Here is an 18,369-nt window from a genome sequence, read left to right on the forward strand (position 1 = left end):
TAAAGCAGTAGAAATCTAAACTGGAGACACCGTTTCCCATGATGCCATACGGCGCACACTGCAGAGGAAATGGCATGCTTGGTTATTGTCCAGGAAGGAAGCCTCTCCAAGTCTCGCCAAGTATGTCTCCTGATCTGAACCCTATCCAACACCTGTGGGGAATTCTGAAGAACAAGTTGAGCCTCACTCTCCGTCCATGCTCTAAAATAGGTTCTTCTTGAAGAATGGAAAAAGATAGATGTTGTAATATGTCATCCTCATTACATAAAATACTAGATGTAGTAGTTTTTGTTGCAGGGTGGATTTGCTTAAACCAATTGAAGTAAAACGGAAGATTATGCAATCTAAGTTAGATCATTATCCTTTATTTCATGTTCATTCATTTTCCATATGTTTTTTTTTCCCTTTCGGGGGTCACGGGGCTGCTGGAGCCTATCCCGGCCACTTGTGGGCGAAGGCAGGGGATGCCCTGGACAGGTCGCCAGTCTGTCGCAGGGTAGAATGTCCACAATCACACACCCATTTACTCTCACACTCACACTAGGGACAATTTAGAGTTGCCAATTAACCTATGAAGCATGTTTTTGGACAGTGGGAAAAAGCCAGAGATCCCGGAGAGAACCCACGCATGCACGGGGAGAACACGCAAACCTCACACAGAAAGGTCCCCCATTGATGTTCTGTTTCGGGGACCTTCTGGTTGTGAGGCAAGAGCGCTAACCACTGCGCCACCGTGCGTTTATTTATTTTTATTTCATGTTATAGAGTTAAAGAAGTGTTCGATAGAAGTCAACTTTGTGGAAAGTTTGGAAATGTTTCTTTTGTTCATTGAGTTTCTGATTAAATGAGTACTTTTTAAAGGAGGTGTACTCATATGCTGTACTTTGTTTTTGGGAATTTATTCTTTTGGGAATTTATTCTCATATTTGGGGCGGCAGTAGCTCAGGCGGTTGAGCTGGTTGGACAATGAATGAAGGGTCGCTGGTTAGATTCCCCCCAGTCCACCATTGTTGTTGTGTCCGTGGGCAAGAGCTCATCCACTGGTGTGTGAATGTGTATGAATGTCCAGGTGATGGTCAGAGGGGCAGCTGTGGCTAAATCAGTACCATCACCAAGTATGAATGAGGAGTGAATGAATAACGGACACATTGTAAGCGCTTTGAGAGTCTGGAAAAGTGCAGATGAATCCAATCCATCATCATTATTGTTGTTGTTTTCCACATATTCAACGCAAAACTAACGGATTTTGTGTTAAAAAAAAGACTTCTGTTCTGCTAATTTAGAATAACAGGGCTCCAGACTGCGACCAAATGGTCGCATTTTGCCACCAAAATTTGTGCTACCAGTAAATTTGCCTCCCCCACCCCCCGTATTTTTTATACATTAAACTTGGAAGGGGCACGTCAATGATCAGTGAAATAATCAATGAGACGCGAGCGCACACGCATGCAAACACACACACTCGCACACATATCCATGAGACGCAAGCACACACTCGCGTTTCATTGAGGGATGCCTGAGACGGCCAATGCGTGTGAGTAGAACAGGGAAAGCCACTGTAAGTGGCTAAAATGCGTGGAGGGGGAGGGGCCTAGAGATAATCAAGCGCACGTAAACATCTGTGGGAAGGAAACGAGGACAAATATCATCACAACCTGATATGTGCGTCTGAGCTATGAGCAAGCGAACTATTGATTCGTTCTTCCGACCTGCGGCTAGTGTACCATGGAAGCAATTCTGTAGCATAATCAGAGCTGTGATGGTGTCAGATTTCTGATCATCGCGGTGATGAACCACCAGGGGGCGCAGTGTCGCGGTTAACCGCAGCCCCCCCCAAATAAATACAATTACAACGTACTATTCTTCATTAATAAATAACATTAACAACTAACTACTACCTATCTAACTAATGAACTAACTATTTAGGTGTTGTAGATGACTGTGACTGTGTCGTCGCGATGCGTCTTGTGTAGGACTAGGAGGTAGGTGCGCACACGTGTGTTGGGTCCGTGTTGATTCTTCTGCAGCGGGCCGCTCTGGAGCGGCACGCAAGTTTCACCTGTGCTCTCTGGTACAGACATCTTCTCAGCATATTATTTATTGCCCGGTAATAAACAGACTGCAGACACCTCGTCACCTTTCTGGTAGCCATGAAGCCTGACATCCATGAAGAAGGCGGGGCAGGAGGCTCCGCCTTTGTTTATACAGACACGTAACTTTGCGATGCACAAAATAGTTCCCAAACAAAAAATGTAGTGTATTGTATGTAAATGTAGTGATATTCATGGAAATTTAACAGCACGCGTTCATGTTTGGTGTTACAGAGTGAAGGAGAACAGTAATAACCCCCCCAACACAAAATCCTCCGGTAAGGGGCCATGTCACGCACTTAAGAATGCACCCAGCTTGTAATGGAAATGAATACAATGGAAATTAATAATTAGGACACAGTAAATTTGTCGTAGTTCCTCGTCAGACGAAAACTTCTGTTGTAGACTGAGGATGTGTGTTTCTGAAAGCGCACGCCTGTTTGTGAAGGGAGCCGTGCCACGCGGCTCAGTGCCACACTGAGAGCATGCAGACGACAGACAGTGACAGGCGCGGCTCGAGAAAAGGAGACAACAGTCTGAAAGACAGAAGGAAAGTCTGAACACAGGAATAGCAGAAAAAGTAATTTATCAGCAAAGATGAATGTGTTTAATGTATTTATTATAGTTCCAATCATTCGCCATATGCAGAACTTTCAAAAAATAAATAAAAAGTGTGGTGATTCGGTTATCGTCACAGCCCTAAGCATAATTAAAAATAAAAGTCAAAAGCAGTTCTGGACACCACTGGAAACACAAATTAATATGATGGTTTCTCAGATCGTAGCAGCATGTCCGTCTTCAGCGATCATGATGGGGAGATTCGCGCTCCGCTATGTGAAGGCAGCTGCCGATCCGAAGACAAAAAAGTTTGTCCGCGGTGCGTCCAAAGGAGGACTACAGGCGGCGGAAGTGCTGCTACGTAGTCCTGAGAAGCTGTGTACAATCATCAGAAGTTCACAACCATCAAAGAGCCGTCTTCTCTGCCGCTAACAGAAAGCTCCACTACTCCTGGTGTGTCAGTGTCCCTTAGCAGCCAAACACAAAGAAAAAGAAGTGACGTCATCCCCCCGCCTCCTCAATGGAAATGCTTTTTTGAAATGATTATTGCAACAATGATCGCAGGGTGGATGTGAAAATGCAAATGCAATCCCCTCTTTGCATTTTCGTTTTAATCATGACACAGAATGAGCGGTTATTAAGTAGAAATGAAAAAGTATTATAAAGTGTTGATTTTTCATTTGAATTTTAAGTCATTTGATGCTGTTACATTTTGAAAATTAAAAAGCATTTCTGTTAATGCATTTTAATTATCAAATTAGTCATTTCTAAATGAATTTTGCTACACATTTACCAGGGACCTTTCTGAAAATGAAATGTCAAATACCATTTTCTTTATCATTTTAATTAAGTGACGGAATAAGCTGTGTTGAGGAAGGAAATGAAAAAGCATTTTGGGTGGATTACTTTTTCATTTTAATTTTGAGTCAAAAAATGCAGCTTCATTTTGAAAATGAAAAAGCATTTTTGGTTTCGACCTTTATTTTGATTTATGCTACAGAATCGCTTCCATAGTGTACCAGTACCAGAGTTTCACCATCGGATGATGATGCAGTCAGAGGTTGGTGTGGCAAAAAAAGCCCGCACTCACTATTTTCGAGAAGACCGGCTGAAAGAATTCAGCTGGCTGAGGTACTATAAGCAGTCGAACTATATGAATTGCGAATACTGCAGCAGCTACCCAGAACTGCTGGGAACACAAAGTTTGCCGATAGTACAGACACTTTGCAGTTTAAACACTACACCGATTAAACACAATCTCAGCCTAAAACATTGAGTATGTCGTGATAAATCAGAAAGCAACGCCACTGCCGGTTCAAGTTGTTTAGACCTACATGTTCTAGTGGAATGTTATTGGACATTCCTCTAAGGTTTACATACAAGTATTGTTTGTAACTGTGAAATGACCAAAAGGTTACTAATCACTTTGTTACTAAGCACTTTTATTTTTATTTTGAATTTATAGTATTTTGTTTGCTATTTGTACTGTCATGACAGCAATGGAGCTGTCAGTTTACCTTCTTGTTGCATCTTCAAAAGTGCAGAATAAAATGTGACACTGAATTAGAAACAGCACATTAGGGCTGCACGATATGAGGAAAACTCGCGATTTGCGATATTGGTGATTAATATTGCGATAACGATATAATTTGCGGTATATAAACAAATAGCAAAACAACCAAAAACATAATTTCCATTTCACTGCAACAGTTTAAAAATTATACTCCAAATGACCCTTGTCGACGTAGGAGGCAAACAGCAAACATAAAAGGGCTCATCTGATTGATCAACAACGTAAACGGGTCCTTCTGATTGGTTAAATGCTTATTTCATTTGTTCAATATTTCAAGCTTCCACGAGTTTGTTTTAGCACATTTAAGGTAACCATTTATTGCGATTTTTGACATCTTTTGCGGTATGCACATTGCACAGCTTGATGTTGCGATAACGATAAATTTGCTGTATATTGTGCAAGCCTACAGCACATTGTAATTTCTGAAATTAGTAGGTAAAAAGTAGATTTGGTTAGCATGTTTATTTACGGTATGCGCCCCTAAATTTTCTGGTTGTGCGCCCAAAAATTTTCAGTTGGGGGCCACAGTGTTCCTAGTGTATGGAATTACATCTCTGCCGTAAAGTGAAAGGGCGTAAAAACAACTGAGCGGGCGTATTTAGGAACTGAGTGAGTGAACCTCACAAACCCAGGCGCAATTCTAACCAAGCAACCCCGTATTTTAAAACTGCACGGCTAAAATCCTAACTGAACAGAGATCCCGCGCGGTCAGTTCTCTTTTGCACCCTCACCTGGATTTACGCTCAGTGTTAAGGGGGTGTATTTGTCACTTGGGGGCAGGGACCTTTCTGGCTGATCTGATTGGCCGAAATTTTCATTTTTCAGAGCAGGGGGGTTAACAGCTCTTGAACAACATGGGGCTCTCTGCCTTTTACTATATTTTCTATGTACAGTAATTTCACAACTGTTGCACCGAGTAAAGACTGATAACTGCCGTAAAGCAAGTCAAAGTTTTTTAACACAGGATCATTATTTGTAGTACAACATCTTTATACCAATGACACCACAGCAAACGTGTGAAAAAGAAGGATCATAATAAATGCAAAACCAAAAAATAAAAAATTCAAACATGCAAGAAAACTGTGATGCACAGCACACTCGATCAGATATGTCACTTAAAAATAATGTCCAATATAAATGAGAGGAAGTGACTTTAACCAAATGGCAAGGAAATAGTCCGCTCCTGAACTTGATTAGTAAATCATGCCGCACGAGCCCGTGAGGAGCGGACAAACAAAACACAAAAACCAAAAAACTAAAAACAGGACAGCAGGGTACAGTATTTCAACACTAAAAGCGGAAGAAGCACAATATTAAAAACATTTGATAAAAAATAATTTACCATTTGTTTAAAATATACTTCTGCTGTGATAAAAGTTTAAAATACCTGGTGCTTTGCAAAACCTCACGCCCAGTCTTTAAAACCCCCAGTAAAGCAGGATCTATCTCTGCCGTGATCCTGTCATAAAAAAATAAAACATCAAGCACTGCTTAAAAACATCCCCCACAGGTAAAGATAACAGCAGTCTTACCGCACTCTCTGCTCGAGCTAACTCACGCTGCTCCCTGAGCTAACCGGCTTTTTCACAGGAAGTAATCACCATAGCAACCAGACGTCAACTTCCTTTTTATACCCTCTGAAAAATAGGTATAGCGACACCTTCAGGTGACTCCCGTTACACAACCATAAGGTGAAAGTCTTACATTCTCTCCAAAATGTACAGAGCGGCCCTAATGTGTTATTGTATGACTTCAGTAAAGAGGACCTAGGAGAGAACAGCATGAAAACGGTACGGAGGGAGGTGAGGACTTAAAAGAAGACACCCTCATAGTACAAAAGGTGGAGATATGAGCATAATGCAGAACAACTTCGGTTTGGAAACCCTGGAAATCATAGAGACACGATTATGGGGCACAGTTTAAATTGAAAGCTATCAGCTATGCGGAGGAACACGGGAATAGAGCAGCTGCAGTTCGGTTAAATTAGATCTTCACAGATTCGGACTTCCTGCTCAATAACTCATCCTATAAACGTTCAAATGTGTCAGCAAGTATCGCAATCCTTTAGTATTAACACAGAGCGTGAACTACAAAAGCATTTCTACAGAAAAAAGATAATTTTTATTGCCTTTTAATCAGAATTGTTCGTTTTAAGCTGTGAATGCAAACAGAGCAGCGAGCCAGCTGCCAAGGGACCGTCAACAAGGTGCAACCTTTGTGAAACAGCATTCTGTAAAAATCAATAAACTTTTAAAAAGAGAATACATGTCTATGTTTAAGAACTGGTAATGAAAACTCGTCAGCATAGTCATGCTACATTATTATTATTATACTAAATTTTGTTTGAAAGTCAACTTCTATTTTATTGCTTATATTTTTTTAAATTCAATAGATATGAATCATAACATTCATGCACAATAGCTCTGAGGATACTAAAGCTTCTGTCACCAAACCTCCTGTACTGACTAATCATGACCTTATTGTCCTACTGCAACAAAGATTATGTCATAATTCAAGTTGTTTATCGTTAGGATTTTTACATATTTAAATATTGATTAGATATGGTCAAAAATGCTCAATAGCTTTGAAGATGCTGTAGTTACTGACACTAAAGCTCCTGTACTGACTAATCATGACCTTATTGTCCTACTGCAACAAAGATTATGTCATAATTCAAGTTGTTTATCGTTAGGATTTTTACATATTTAAATATTGATTAGATATGGTCAAAAATGCTCAATAGCTTTGAAGATGCTGTAGTTACTGACACTAAAGCTCCTGTACTGACTAATCATGACCTTATTTTCCTACTACAATAAATAGTATGTAAAAAATTCTAGCATCTTCAGAACCATTGAGGATTTTTGACCAAATCTGATCCATTTGTAAAAATGAACAATTTCTAAAAATAAACAAAGTGAACTATTAACATAATATTTATTTTAGTATGACAATAAGGTCATTATTAGTCTGTACAGAAGGTTTGGTGACAGTAGCTTCAGTATCTTCATAACTGCTGATAATAGATATGGATAATGAATAAAATTAACATTTGAAAAAGTATATGCAACAATATAAAATAAAGATGGACTTTCCTACAAAATATTTATTGTAATACAAATCGGCTAATGAGTCTTCATTACCAGTTCATATTAATATAGACATTTATTATTTTTGTGAGCTTATTGATTTTTACAGAATGGTGTTTCACAGATGTTGCACTTTGTTGACGGTCCCTTGGCAGCCGGCTGCTGCATGCATTCACTGCTGGAAGCGAACAATTCTGATTAAAAGGCAATAAAAACAATCTTTTTTCTTTAAAAATATATTTGTGGTTCACTCTGTGTGTTAATACAAAAGGATTGAGATACTTGCTGACACATTTGAACGTGAATATATAACTTTATCAAACCTCAGCGGCCAGAGAATTTAAAATAATGAATCCATGGTTCACAAGTGAGAACGCTGGAAAACCAACTCCGACAAGACAAGAAGACGCAGCAGCTGAGTTTCCGCGGAAAACGAAAGGCCTGTGTTGGAAGATCGACTCGAGGCTCAGCGCTGCTACTTAGTACTTCCAGCAGATGACCGTGAAAAGCTGATCATCCACCCCCCTTACTGGGACGCAGCCACACTTCTGGACTGCAGGACTTAAACTTGGCCTGAGGCGTCTGCTTTCACTGTTCTTTGGAGCCACATAGCAAAGAGACGGACTCTGATGAGGAAAGGGAAGCCGGCGTGTCTGTTCTCAGTCCCTTCATGGCTGCTGCTCAGAGCTGTTTCTGGATGTTTCTGGAGAATTCATGTCTTTACTGATCCAAATGTGGGATTTCTGTTTTTCTTTGGACTTTTCTTTATTTAAGGCTTTTAGCTTTTGGAACTTTCTTTGTTTCTATGCTTTAACTTCCAAACGGGTTTATCTAAGACAATCTGATTGTTTTTCATTTGACTTTCTAGGAACTTTCTGTTTCATCTTTGAGGATTTGGACTTTTGAAAGACTTTTAGCTGCAGTTTCATCCTTTGAACCAGATGGATCTGAATCTAGAGTCAAAGATTCTAAGGAAATCATGGATTCACAGACATTTGATTGAATTTCTGTCTGGATCAGAAACCAACAGCAGACATTTCAAGCCGTCATCTGTTCCTAATGTTCATTCCCCGCCATCATTGAAAGCTTTTGGAATAGTCCCTAAAGCCAGCGATCGGGCTGCTTTGGAGCATGAACTCATCACTCGGTGTCACGGTGGCAGAGAGATGACAGATCCCAAATCTGAGGCTGAAATGATCACGTCCTACCAGCTCCACTCTGGATTTGGGACCAAAAACCTTTGAATGTGTTGGAGCATTGTTGGAGAATAGACTGACAACATTTGTTTGGAAGAAAGATTGACCTTTGACCCCTCCCTCATGTGTTCCACATCCAGCTGCAGACACACCACTACAGCTCACATTCCACTTCTGATCCAGCAGTTAGAACCAGAGCCTGCATTTGCAGCAGGTTCCAACCCACTGACCACTGATCCACACAGGGGGACGTCCTAAGGGGCGGAGTCAGCCACTGGAGAGAGCAAAAAGGAGAAATGGGGGTCACTCTGGGCCTCTCTGTGTCTGGACCTTCAGAGGGACAGTGGTTTGGTCCAGAACACTGATGCTAAACTAGCTCTCTGGAAACTTGAACTTGTTGAATGGGAAACTTCCTGAAATCTTCTTCATCTGTTGACTTGTTCTTTCTTCATCTGAATGAGCTCAGTCCTCTCCCAAATCCAACTCCATCTATCTTCAGTGCTTTGGACTGAGTTGGATCAGAACTACAGCTTTCTCCAGATGTCCTAGTACTTTTAGATCAGTGTCTTCCAATATTTGGAGCCCAGGTTCACTTCTTTCCCTGACAAAAATCCCAAAAGGCCTACCAGCCACCAAATAGTCAGAAACCAGAGAAACTTGGTGGTCTGCATTGATGAGAAACCAGTCCCTCCAGGATGACACGTGGCTTTTTGGAATCATTTCACACACAAACAAACGGGAAGTTGTGCTTGTTTTTCTGAGAAAATGCAATCAAATGTGTGATAATGGTCAATGTAAATGTTTAGATAAAGGCTGTAGGGGATTCAGGGATTGTGGAGCGGTTGTTGTTTCCTTCTGGGTTAAAGTGCAGTTTTGTGTAACCTCCCAAAGAGGAGAAACCCAAAAAAGAAAGGAAAAGCAAAGAGACAGGTGGAAGCCATCATGAGATTCCTTTCAAACAGGAAGTTCTTTGTCATTTCATGCACTAGTTTCATTTAGCTCTAGTTGTTGAACATTCTAGAAACTCCTAAAAACATTTTCTGTCCACTTTGAAACCATATGGGGCTGACTTGGCCTTGCTCGCTGGGATACGGCCAACATCCAGAAATCTACCAACAGACATTTTTAGCTCTAGTTGTTGAACATTCTATGTTTGGAAGAGGCAGGCTCTTCTAAAAGAAACTAGCAGGAGCCCCAGCGCTGGTCTTTGCTTGGATTTGTTTTAGACTTGTTCAGAGTCAAATGCATGTTTTAAGGGGAGGAGGATTATTTTGTTGTTGCTGTTTTTGTTCCTATTCTTACAATCCACTATATGTCCCGTGTTGAATTCTACTATTAAAATGTGGGAAACAAATGTTTATCAAATCCAAATCAATCCAAAAGCCTGGAGACTGGATGGCCGTCGTCCTCCCTTTGACGTGGACAGTGGTTGCCATGGCTACCTGCACACTCACCGCCGTTGATGGTTTGTTGTGTTTCCCTCTATAGCTGCTATGGTCTTGGTATGGTTGCTAGGTAACGCTGTCTTTGATGATGATGACGTCAGAGTGGCCTCTAGAATGGACTTTTTTCTTGTGGAACCAGGAGCTGTAACCTTTAGGGCACCAGGACCCAGAAAGAGGTCCAGTCAGTGACGGTGTTCAGTGACGGACTGCGCAGCCGCACTTCCTCCAAACGCCACTATTCATCCAGCGCGTGGAGCGCCAGAGTCCAAACGGGCTTAAGGCGCTTTGATAAAGCGCTCTGGAATCCAGCTATGGTGTGCTAAACGTCAGGTCCAGAACGGAAGATGCCATCAATCAAGTCTGTCTGTCAGCAGCAATCCAACGCTGATGGGGTTTAGCTTGTGGAGGACTTGAATGTTCATTTGCTCTCAGGGTCCGATTTAAAGTCGGACAGGATTTTCACGGAGCGGACTTATAGACGTGGAGGATAAATAATACAAGATGAATTCCTCAGACGTGAATAAAACAGTATTTTCTACATTTGAAACTGAAAGTGCCATACCGAAACGTTTTGGTACAACTACGTGTTCCGTTACACCCATATTACTTGACCTGACAAAGTATTTACTGCAGTCACTACTTTGTGTTTGAATGTTTATTAAATGTTCACTGATCACATTAAAAGTGTTAAAATTAAAGATGTATTTAAAAAAAACATTTTAACCATAATGAAGACATTCAAGAATTAGCTCTAATGACTCAAAACAACTCATTTCTATTTGCAGGTACATGTAAAACAATTCATTTTGTGAAAAAGTTGTGCATATTTTGTCAGCAGTAACACTCTTTGTCTAATATCATTACACAAAGATTCAAATGTATTGTTCCATTACTTATTTTTTGCTTTTGATGTAGAGAAGATGAAAACCTAAAGAAAAATCTTAGAAAGTAAGAATATGATATTATAACAATAAATTAGTAGAAAACTTAATTTCTACACCTCAAATACTCACTTGTAACTCCCTCTAATGAAGTTACTTCATCAATATGGTATGGAGGCAATCAGATTTTTCTCTCCTGTAAAATAGTCTTTGACTGTGGTGCAGAGGTTGAGGTGTCGACCTCTTATCAGAAAAATTTAGAGTTTACACTAACTCCTTTATGATATTGTTTGTAAAGAGAAAGTCTTGTGAGTTCTCATGTGTGTTTTGAGATTAGATACTCGGCCAAAACTTTTTTTACATTCTACACAAGAAAAAGGCTTTTCTCCTGTATGAATTCTCATGTGTGTTTTGAGACCAAAACCATCACGAAAACTTGTATCACACTCTTTGCAAGAAAAAGGCCTTTCTCCTGTGTGAGTTCTCATGTGTGCGTTGACACTAGTTACATCACGAAAACTTTTTTTACATTCTTTACAAGAAAAAAGTTTTTCTCCTATGTGAGTTCTCATGTGTTTATTGAGATTCGATATTTGACTAAAACGTTTTTTACATTTTTCACAAGAAAAAGGCCTCTCTCCTGTGTGAATTCTCATGTGTTTTTTGAGATTAGATATTTGACTAAAACATTTTTTACATTCTTCACAAGAAAAAGGCTTTTCTCCTGTGTGAGTTCTCATGTGTTTTCTGAGATTAGATACATCACGGAAACTTTTTTCACATTCTTTACAAGAAAACGGCTTTTCTCCGGTGTGAGTTCTCATGTGTGATTTAAGTTGAGATATACAACTAATTTCTTTTTTACATTCTTTACAAGAAAAAGGCTTTTCTCCTGTGTGATTTCTCATGTGTCTTTTGAGACTAGATCTGTGACTAAATCTTTTCTCACAGTCTTTACAAGAAAATATCTTGTCTTCTGCATGGATTCTTATATGAATTCTGAACAGAGATTGGTTACAAAAGCTTTTACCACATTCTTTACAGATATAACACCTTTCATCAGATCCAGTTTCTATGTAGCCAGGCGGGATAGTAATTATTCTTGAGTTTTTACCAGACCTGATAGAGGAAAGTCTCTCTTTTTTTGGAGATTGTTTATATTTCTTACCAAGATTTGCCTTATTGGGATTTTTTCTACCATCAGAGTCACACTGATCTGCTGACACGTGAGAGCTGTCAGCACTTTGGACATGACTACTGTCTCTTCTCTTCCTCTGATCTCTGTTCTCTGGGTCTCTCTCTTCATCTGTAGTTGATGTTGATTCTGTCTTTTCGTCTGTAGTTGATGTTGATTCTGTCTTTTCGTCTGTAGTTGATGTTGATTCTGTCTCTTCATCTGTAGTTGATGTTGATTCTTCATGTTGGTTTCCTTCTTCATCAGTTACATTAAAGCTCTGCTGATTGTTTGGATCTGCTTCACTGTTCTCATCTTCCTCATAAGTAGGAATCTCCATCATGGTATCAGTCTCCTGCTCCAGATCAAGGTGACTGTTGTAGAACCCGTCTTGCTTCTCTTTAATCTTTGCTGGTTCTGGTTCCTCCGGTTCCTCTTTATAAAACGGAGGGTCCGATTTCTCCAGTTCAACTCTCAAGTTCCTCTGATGGTTGCAGAGATCTTCATCTTCAGTCAACCAATGCTGGGGGATGACTGCAGAAACACAAAATAGACAATGTGAGTTATTAATAAACACTGTTAACTGCTTATCTGAAAACACCAAATATCTGTGAAGACTCTCATTCATCGAGTTTGTTTCCATCAGAAGTAGGATTAAAAATGCCATCTGGACATTATCATTTTCAAAATTTAAAACGTTTCACCTCTTATTGAAATTGTCAATTCTGAAAGAGCTGGTGAAAGAGCTAGTTTAAATGTGCTCCTGGGGGAAGAGTCAGACCTGAAACTGGATTGTATTGTCTACTTAGACTACATGGTTTTGGGTTGCTATGAGTTCTTTGTCCTCAGCTGGGGGTTGGGGGGCCAGTGACTGGTCATCTCTTTCAGCTGCTAATGACCTATGTGAAACTGGTTTGTTCACCTCGCTCAAACCATTCTTTCTCTCTGGCTAAACCTCAAATTTTGCTAACCTGGAAGGAGTTTTTTGTGGCCCTCAGGTGGAGGTGTATTGCAGACTCGGTCCACTTGAGTTGGTTCTTAGATGTTGGTAATGCAGCTAGAGAAACAACCTCTGCACAAACGTCTTTACCAACATGACAAAACCAACTCAAGTGGACCTGAATTGGCTCGAGCAGGGGAACCACTCAGCCAGGTACAGAGCCTTCTGGCATCCGGGAGCAAGGGGGAACCCCACCATTAGGGCCCCGAGCCACAGGACAGGCGCTGTGCCGTACTGGGCGGCAGTCATTGGGGCCGTTGGGAGCCAGACACTAAGACCCGCGCCAAGGACGGAACCAGGATCCAGAGGACACCCGGAGCCGCCCTGCCGGTGCCTCGTCACCCCAGGCCAGCCCCGGCGCCTGACCCAAGCAGCTTCAGAGAGCTACAATGATTGGTAGAAGGTGACATACCTATGTGGTGGAGCTGCAGCTGTGGTTTCCAGATGACATCCAGCAGTCTGCGCTGACGACAGAGCTCCTGCTCGTACTGGACGATGGTTCCTTCACAGAGTCTGCAGATTTCTTCAGCAGCAGCAGCTAGTCGCTGGCTGATCAACTCTCTCAGAGACTGAAGGGAAGACATGGTTCCTGCTCCGATCTTCAGCTCCAACTCCCACAAACACCGCCGTCCTCTTCACTGCAGCTCCGATCGATTATCTGCTAGTCTCACAATCACAGAGAAAAGGTCCAAACAGAAACTTTTCTCCCGTTTAAAGATTTTCCTGAAAGTTCCTGTGATCCTGCAGGAGTCAGTTCTGCTCAGCCTGCAGACCAAACAGAAAAGACTCTGGAAGTTTCCACATGTGAAACTTCAAGACAAAGAATCCAAACAACAACATCTGATTGGTTGACTTTTGGAGGAAAAGCTGCAACAGTCTTCTGTGATTGGTTCAGCCGTCCCTGCCCCCACTAGTCCACTGCACAGGGGGCAACATTCCAGGGGGGGTTGGTAATCTCCTCCTTCTATTGTTTCTGCCCCACTGGCTCTTTCAAAATAAAGGCTTGTTGTAGCAGAAACCTGAATGGAACATCAGAATGGACTCAAACTGCTGCTGGTTTCAAAGCCTCGTTCTCAACTTCCAGCTGAACTCTTCATGAGTTTGGAGGGTCTGTGACAAACTCTACAGTTGAACAACAGCAGTGAAAATCTCCATGGATGTCAACTGGGAGAGAATCAACATGAGATTTCCAAGAGTTTCTGCAGGAACTCATCACAAAGTCAGGAGCTGCAAGGCCTGATGGGAGATCTGGGATCCTATTGGCTCTGCTTTTCTCCAAAGATGAAGAACATCAAGAAATAACCAATAAATGCTGATCTGGAACATTCTGTCTGGGAGTCTGACTGACACTTTGACACTTTCTACATTCTGCTTTGATCCGGGTTTGAACCTGCTTTACTGCCACCACAACACATCCAATCCCAGCCCAGAACCTGAAGCTGGTTCTGAACATGAAGCCGGTCTTGAGGGACAGCAGGACTGATGAGTTAGTGATCTTCTCAGATGGACTTCAGACCCCTTAGAGCTGAAACTCTCACTTTTCTCTAGGAATCAGCTTCTTGTTGACGACACACTGCTGCAGTCAGGGGAACACACAACAAACACACTCACAAAGACACACAAAGGGGGAGGAGCTTAGCTCAGGCATTGAAGTCATGGTTGAACTCTTCTGGGACTGATTTTAGACACAGAAAGTGCTCGTGTTGTAATCAATAACATGATTGGTCAGCTTTAGCATCAGTGGAAACATCACATGGTCTTTCATTAAAGTCCATTTAGATCATAGTTACGGAAATAAGAACTGATCAGAAGTCATGAATCAATGGATATTCAGAAACATTCAGAATATTTCACTAGTCTGATTGGAATCACTCTATTCAATAGAAACCAGCAAGAAAATAGAGATTTTCTCTCATGACCTCATTATTCATGTGAATTTATCAGCTGTAACCCATAATTCAGACAAATGGAGCCAGTAATTCCAGAATAATCCTCACATAGATGTTGTGTGTGGAGCCCGTTTTCCTTTAGATGATCCAGCTCTTGGTCCACTGAACCTCCAACCTTCTTCCATTTGTTCAGCTGCTGGACAGAACAAAGAAAAACAAACAGATGTTTTTGCTGAGTCAGGAAAATGCCTGTTGGAGCTCCAACATGATTGTTGACGGTGTTCCTCCTCTTTCTGCTCCGCTGACGTCCTCATTTTCAGTTTCCTGATCAGACAAACTAAACTCTTTTCCAGGTTTGAATCATCAGAAGAAGAAGAAACTTCCACCTTTGTGCCACATGCTCAGAGAATCCACTTCCAGAACAGCAGAGATTCCCGCCACATGTGACAGAGCATCCAGGTGATCTCCAACTACAGGACATCATCACCTGCCTGTGACAGTCACACCTCCATTCTAGATGCAGCCAATGACCTCTAGGCTGTTTGAGGCTCAGAACAACATGACAGCCAGGAAGACCATCCCTCCTCCTGACCACCAGCTGCTCTGTCTCACAATGGCTGCCATGAGGAAGACTCCATGAAGAGTTAACGCCCAGAGGTCTGCTGGACCAGACACCATTCCTGACAGAGTGATCAGAGAGTGCAGAGCAGCTGCTAGACGTCTGATGTCTGACAGGAAATCTTCTAGCAGATGTCAGCTCCATCCCATCAGACGTTAGCTGACAGACTGGCGGCCATGAGCTGGAACAGCAGTCAGAAACACAGTCAGAGGGTGGAGATGGGCTGCAGGTGAAGCAGGAGTCCCCGCCAGTCATCCTGGACACCTGTGGAGAAAAAAGCAACACCTGCAGGAAAAGGCTGGAGGACAGCAATGGCAGAGATGACCAGCAGAGGGAGACAGAGGGATAGGGACAAACCAGGACACTTGCAGTAAGTCCAGACAAAAAGACATCAACATTTGAAAGAACTGGACAGTCAGCGAGCTGGACATTCAAATCAGACCAAGTGTAGGATGATCTGTTAGATAATTTAGTGTCAGACGCCAGACAAATGACCTCAGTCAACTGGAACTCCATAAATGTGCCAAATATTTAAAGAGAAGCTCCCACACAGACTAAAGCTGTGACATCATCAGGCAACAACAAAACAGCCATAAATATTTCCTCAAATGAAAAAACTAAACATATGATTGATTCTAATCAACAGGATCTCCATCTGGTTGATCAGAACTGCATCCCAATCAGGTCCATCAAAGCTGTCGGTTTGATCCAGAAAGAGAACATTGGTCCATAGTTTTTAAATCCATTTAACCTCCGCCTCCAGCTCACACATGTAGGCGGTTCTTTCAGAGGTGCTGATGTTGGTTGGAATAACAAGTCTCTCAGGTGATGGAAACAGCAGATTTTGGAGGAGAAGATTTCATCTGAGAGTACGAGACCAAAAGACCAAAGCTGTTCCTGTCTCCAACAGTCTAGAACAGTCTGTCCTGCAGGAAGTTCCTGATGTTTACTTCTCTGCTAGATTTCCATTTTCCAGCATTTCCACAACTGATGATGTCATCAACCTGATCTTTCAAAACACTTTACTTCCTGGTTTCATTGACAGCAAATATTCCTAAAGATCTGACCCCCTAAAAGCTCCAATAGCAGCTCAGAGGAAACTCTGATCTTTCTTGATGTGGAGGGGCGGAGCCTGAAGAGGAAGCATCTTTCTGCAGGTGGTGCTGCAGCTTTGGGCATGTTTTCCAACTCTTTAGCTTCTGCTGTTCATGGAGTCGTGTCCCTCTGTTCTTGGAAAGGAGAAACCTGCAGAGAACTTTTCCCATTTCCACTCCCTCCTTTCAGCTGCTGCCCACTGTTCCCCTCTGAATCAGGAGGGAGGGGCTCTCATCTGTTCTGCCCACCCCCATCTAGAAAGACATCAGCACCACCTGAACATTCCAAAGCTCTTTTCCAACCCATTTCTACTGAGAAGGAACCAAACACATGAGGATTAGAACAGCTGGAACAGGATGAGGGGGAAGGCTAAAGATTCTGTCTGTCTGTGAGTCAAAGATAGAATGAAGACAGAAATCAATAGAAAACACAGAGTTGATTCAAAAGAGCATTTATTAGATCCAAACAGGCTGCAGGAATTTTACAGACAGCTTTCAGTTTGAAGCCTTTTGACACTAAGATGCAGTTCTGCAAACAGCCAGCAGGTGTCTCCCTTCTCCCTCCTGCTTCAATGCAGTTGGTGTTGTTGCAGCAGCTGCATCAAAGTGATTCTCTGCATCCAGAGGCTGTCATTCCTCACTAAGATCCACTCTGTTCATTCATGGCCTCTGGAGAAAACAGGCTTTATGCTCAGAAAGTTTCTACTAGTTTAGACATTCTAGAAAATGAGGAGATTCAACTGGATTTAGACGAAACTTCTTCACAAACTGCAGCTAAAAATGCTGTCAGCATGAAAATAAACAGAGTTTTACCCACAAAACACCAAAGAAAAAGGAAGTTCAGTCAGAAAACTGTGGAAAACATCAATCAAAGCAAAACTCTGAGTCTTTCAAACTGCATGAGTCAATACTTGATCATCAACAGAACAGAGATGATAGAAAAATGATTCAACTGAGAGACTTTTGTTCACCAACTGAGATCAGACGGGATTTCTGCTCCAAAAACTGACTTCAAAGGACTTGAATCCAAACCAGTGAGTCATGTGACCACAGCGTTTGTCCGTGTCTCCACTATGAACATTCTGGTCACATGACCGTGTTGGAGGTTTCTGAATAAACTCTGTGTTTGTTTGTCAATGAGAGTTTCTGGAGAACAGAAATCAAGTGTCAAACATCTGGAACCAGAAACTAGTGATCCAGAGTTCTGGTTCTGTCCCTGTTCCAGAGACAGAACCAGGATCCAACGCCTGACTGTGTTTTCCCCTGACCCACACATAGATCTATGTCATCCAGAAATGTTCTGTCTGATCAATGATTCCCTCAATCCTTCATTGGTCCATCCCAAACTCACATATGTCCATCAAATGGAGATCAAAGAAGAAAGTGATGATCTAGAAAATAATCTGTTTGTCTGCAGGTCTGTTTTTCTCCAGATCTTGGAGCTGCTGAACATCTGAATCCAACCCATGTTTCAGATCAACACTCCAAGTTAGAATGAGAAGAGGAAGTGCAGTTCTCCATCAGTCCACCGGGGGAGCTGCAGCACAATAACTGTCCACTAGATGCTGAGAGAGACAGTGGAGCTGATCTCAGATCAGTTCCTGCTGCAGCTCTGACACTCATCTCCACTTCCTCTGATTCCTCCATCACTCTGCTCTCCACCTCCCAGGAACACCGTCCAGTCACAACATCTCTGCAGACCAGCTGCTGCTGCTGCTCCTCTCTACTCCTCCAGGAGGAACATAAGACTCAGAACCTGCA

At 41.9% G+C, this 18,369-nt stretch overlaps 3 protein-coding genes across 8 annotated transcripts in view; all 3 read right to left on the bottom strand.

The window, feature by feature from the left end:
- Window positions 1–18,369, bottom strand: part of LOC144987243 (uncharacterized) — a 281,445-nt gene that overhangs the window by 75,733 nt on the left and 187,343 nt on the right. The window lies entirely within an intron of this gene.
- Window positions 1–18,369, bottom strand: part of LOC144981350 (uncharacterized) — a 127,479-nt gene that overhangs the window by 6,648 nt on the left and 102,462 nt on the right. The window contains exons 1-2 of one of the 2 annotated variants that reach the window (XM_078935948.1): window positions 5,754–6,081; window positions 5,609–5,680 (exon numbers count right to left, since the gene is read on the bottom strand). The exons of the other annotated variant lie outside the window; for it this stretch is intronic. The gene's annotated coding sequence lies outside the window, so the exon portion shown is untranslated. Of the gene's footprint in view, window positions 1–5,608; window positions 5,681–5,753; window positions 6,082–18,369 lie in introns of those variants that run through there. 2 annotated transcript variants of the gene reach the window in all.
- The window catches only part of LOC144986795 (NLR family CARD domain-containing protein 3-like), an 87,925-nt gene continuing 86,600 nt past the window's right edge, over window positions 17,045–18,369 (bottom strand). For all 5 annotated transcript variants that reach the window (XM_078934940.1, XM_078934936.1, XM_078934935.1 and 2 more), the window contains one exon: window positions 17,045–18,364. In XM_078934940.1, the coding sequence (XP_078791066.1) occupies window positions 18,358–18,364 (7 nt within the window). In that variant the 3' untranslated portion in view covers window positions 17,045–18,357. The remainder of the gene's footprint in view (window positions 18,365–18,369) is intronic.

This window comes from Oryzias latipes, chromosome 2, assembly GCF_053564925.1.
Source record: "Oryzias latipes strain Hd-rR chromosome 2, Olatipes_Hd-rR_3.1".
In the NCBI taxonomy this organism is placed as follows: Eukaryota; Metazoa; Chordata; class Actinopteri; order Beloniformes; family Adrianichthyidae; genus Oryzias; species Oryzias latipes.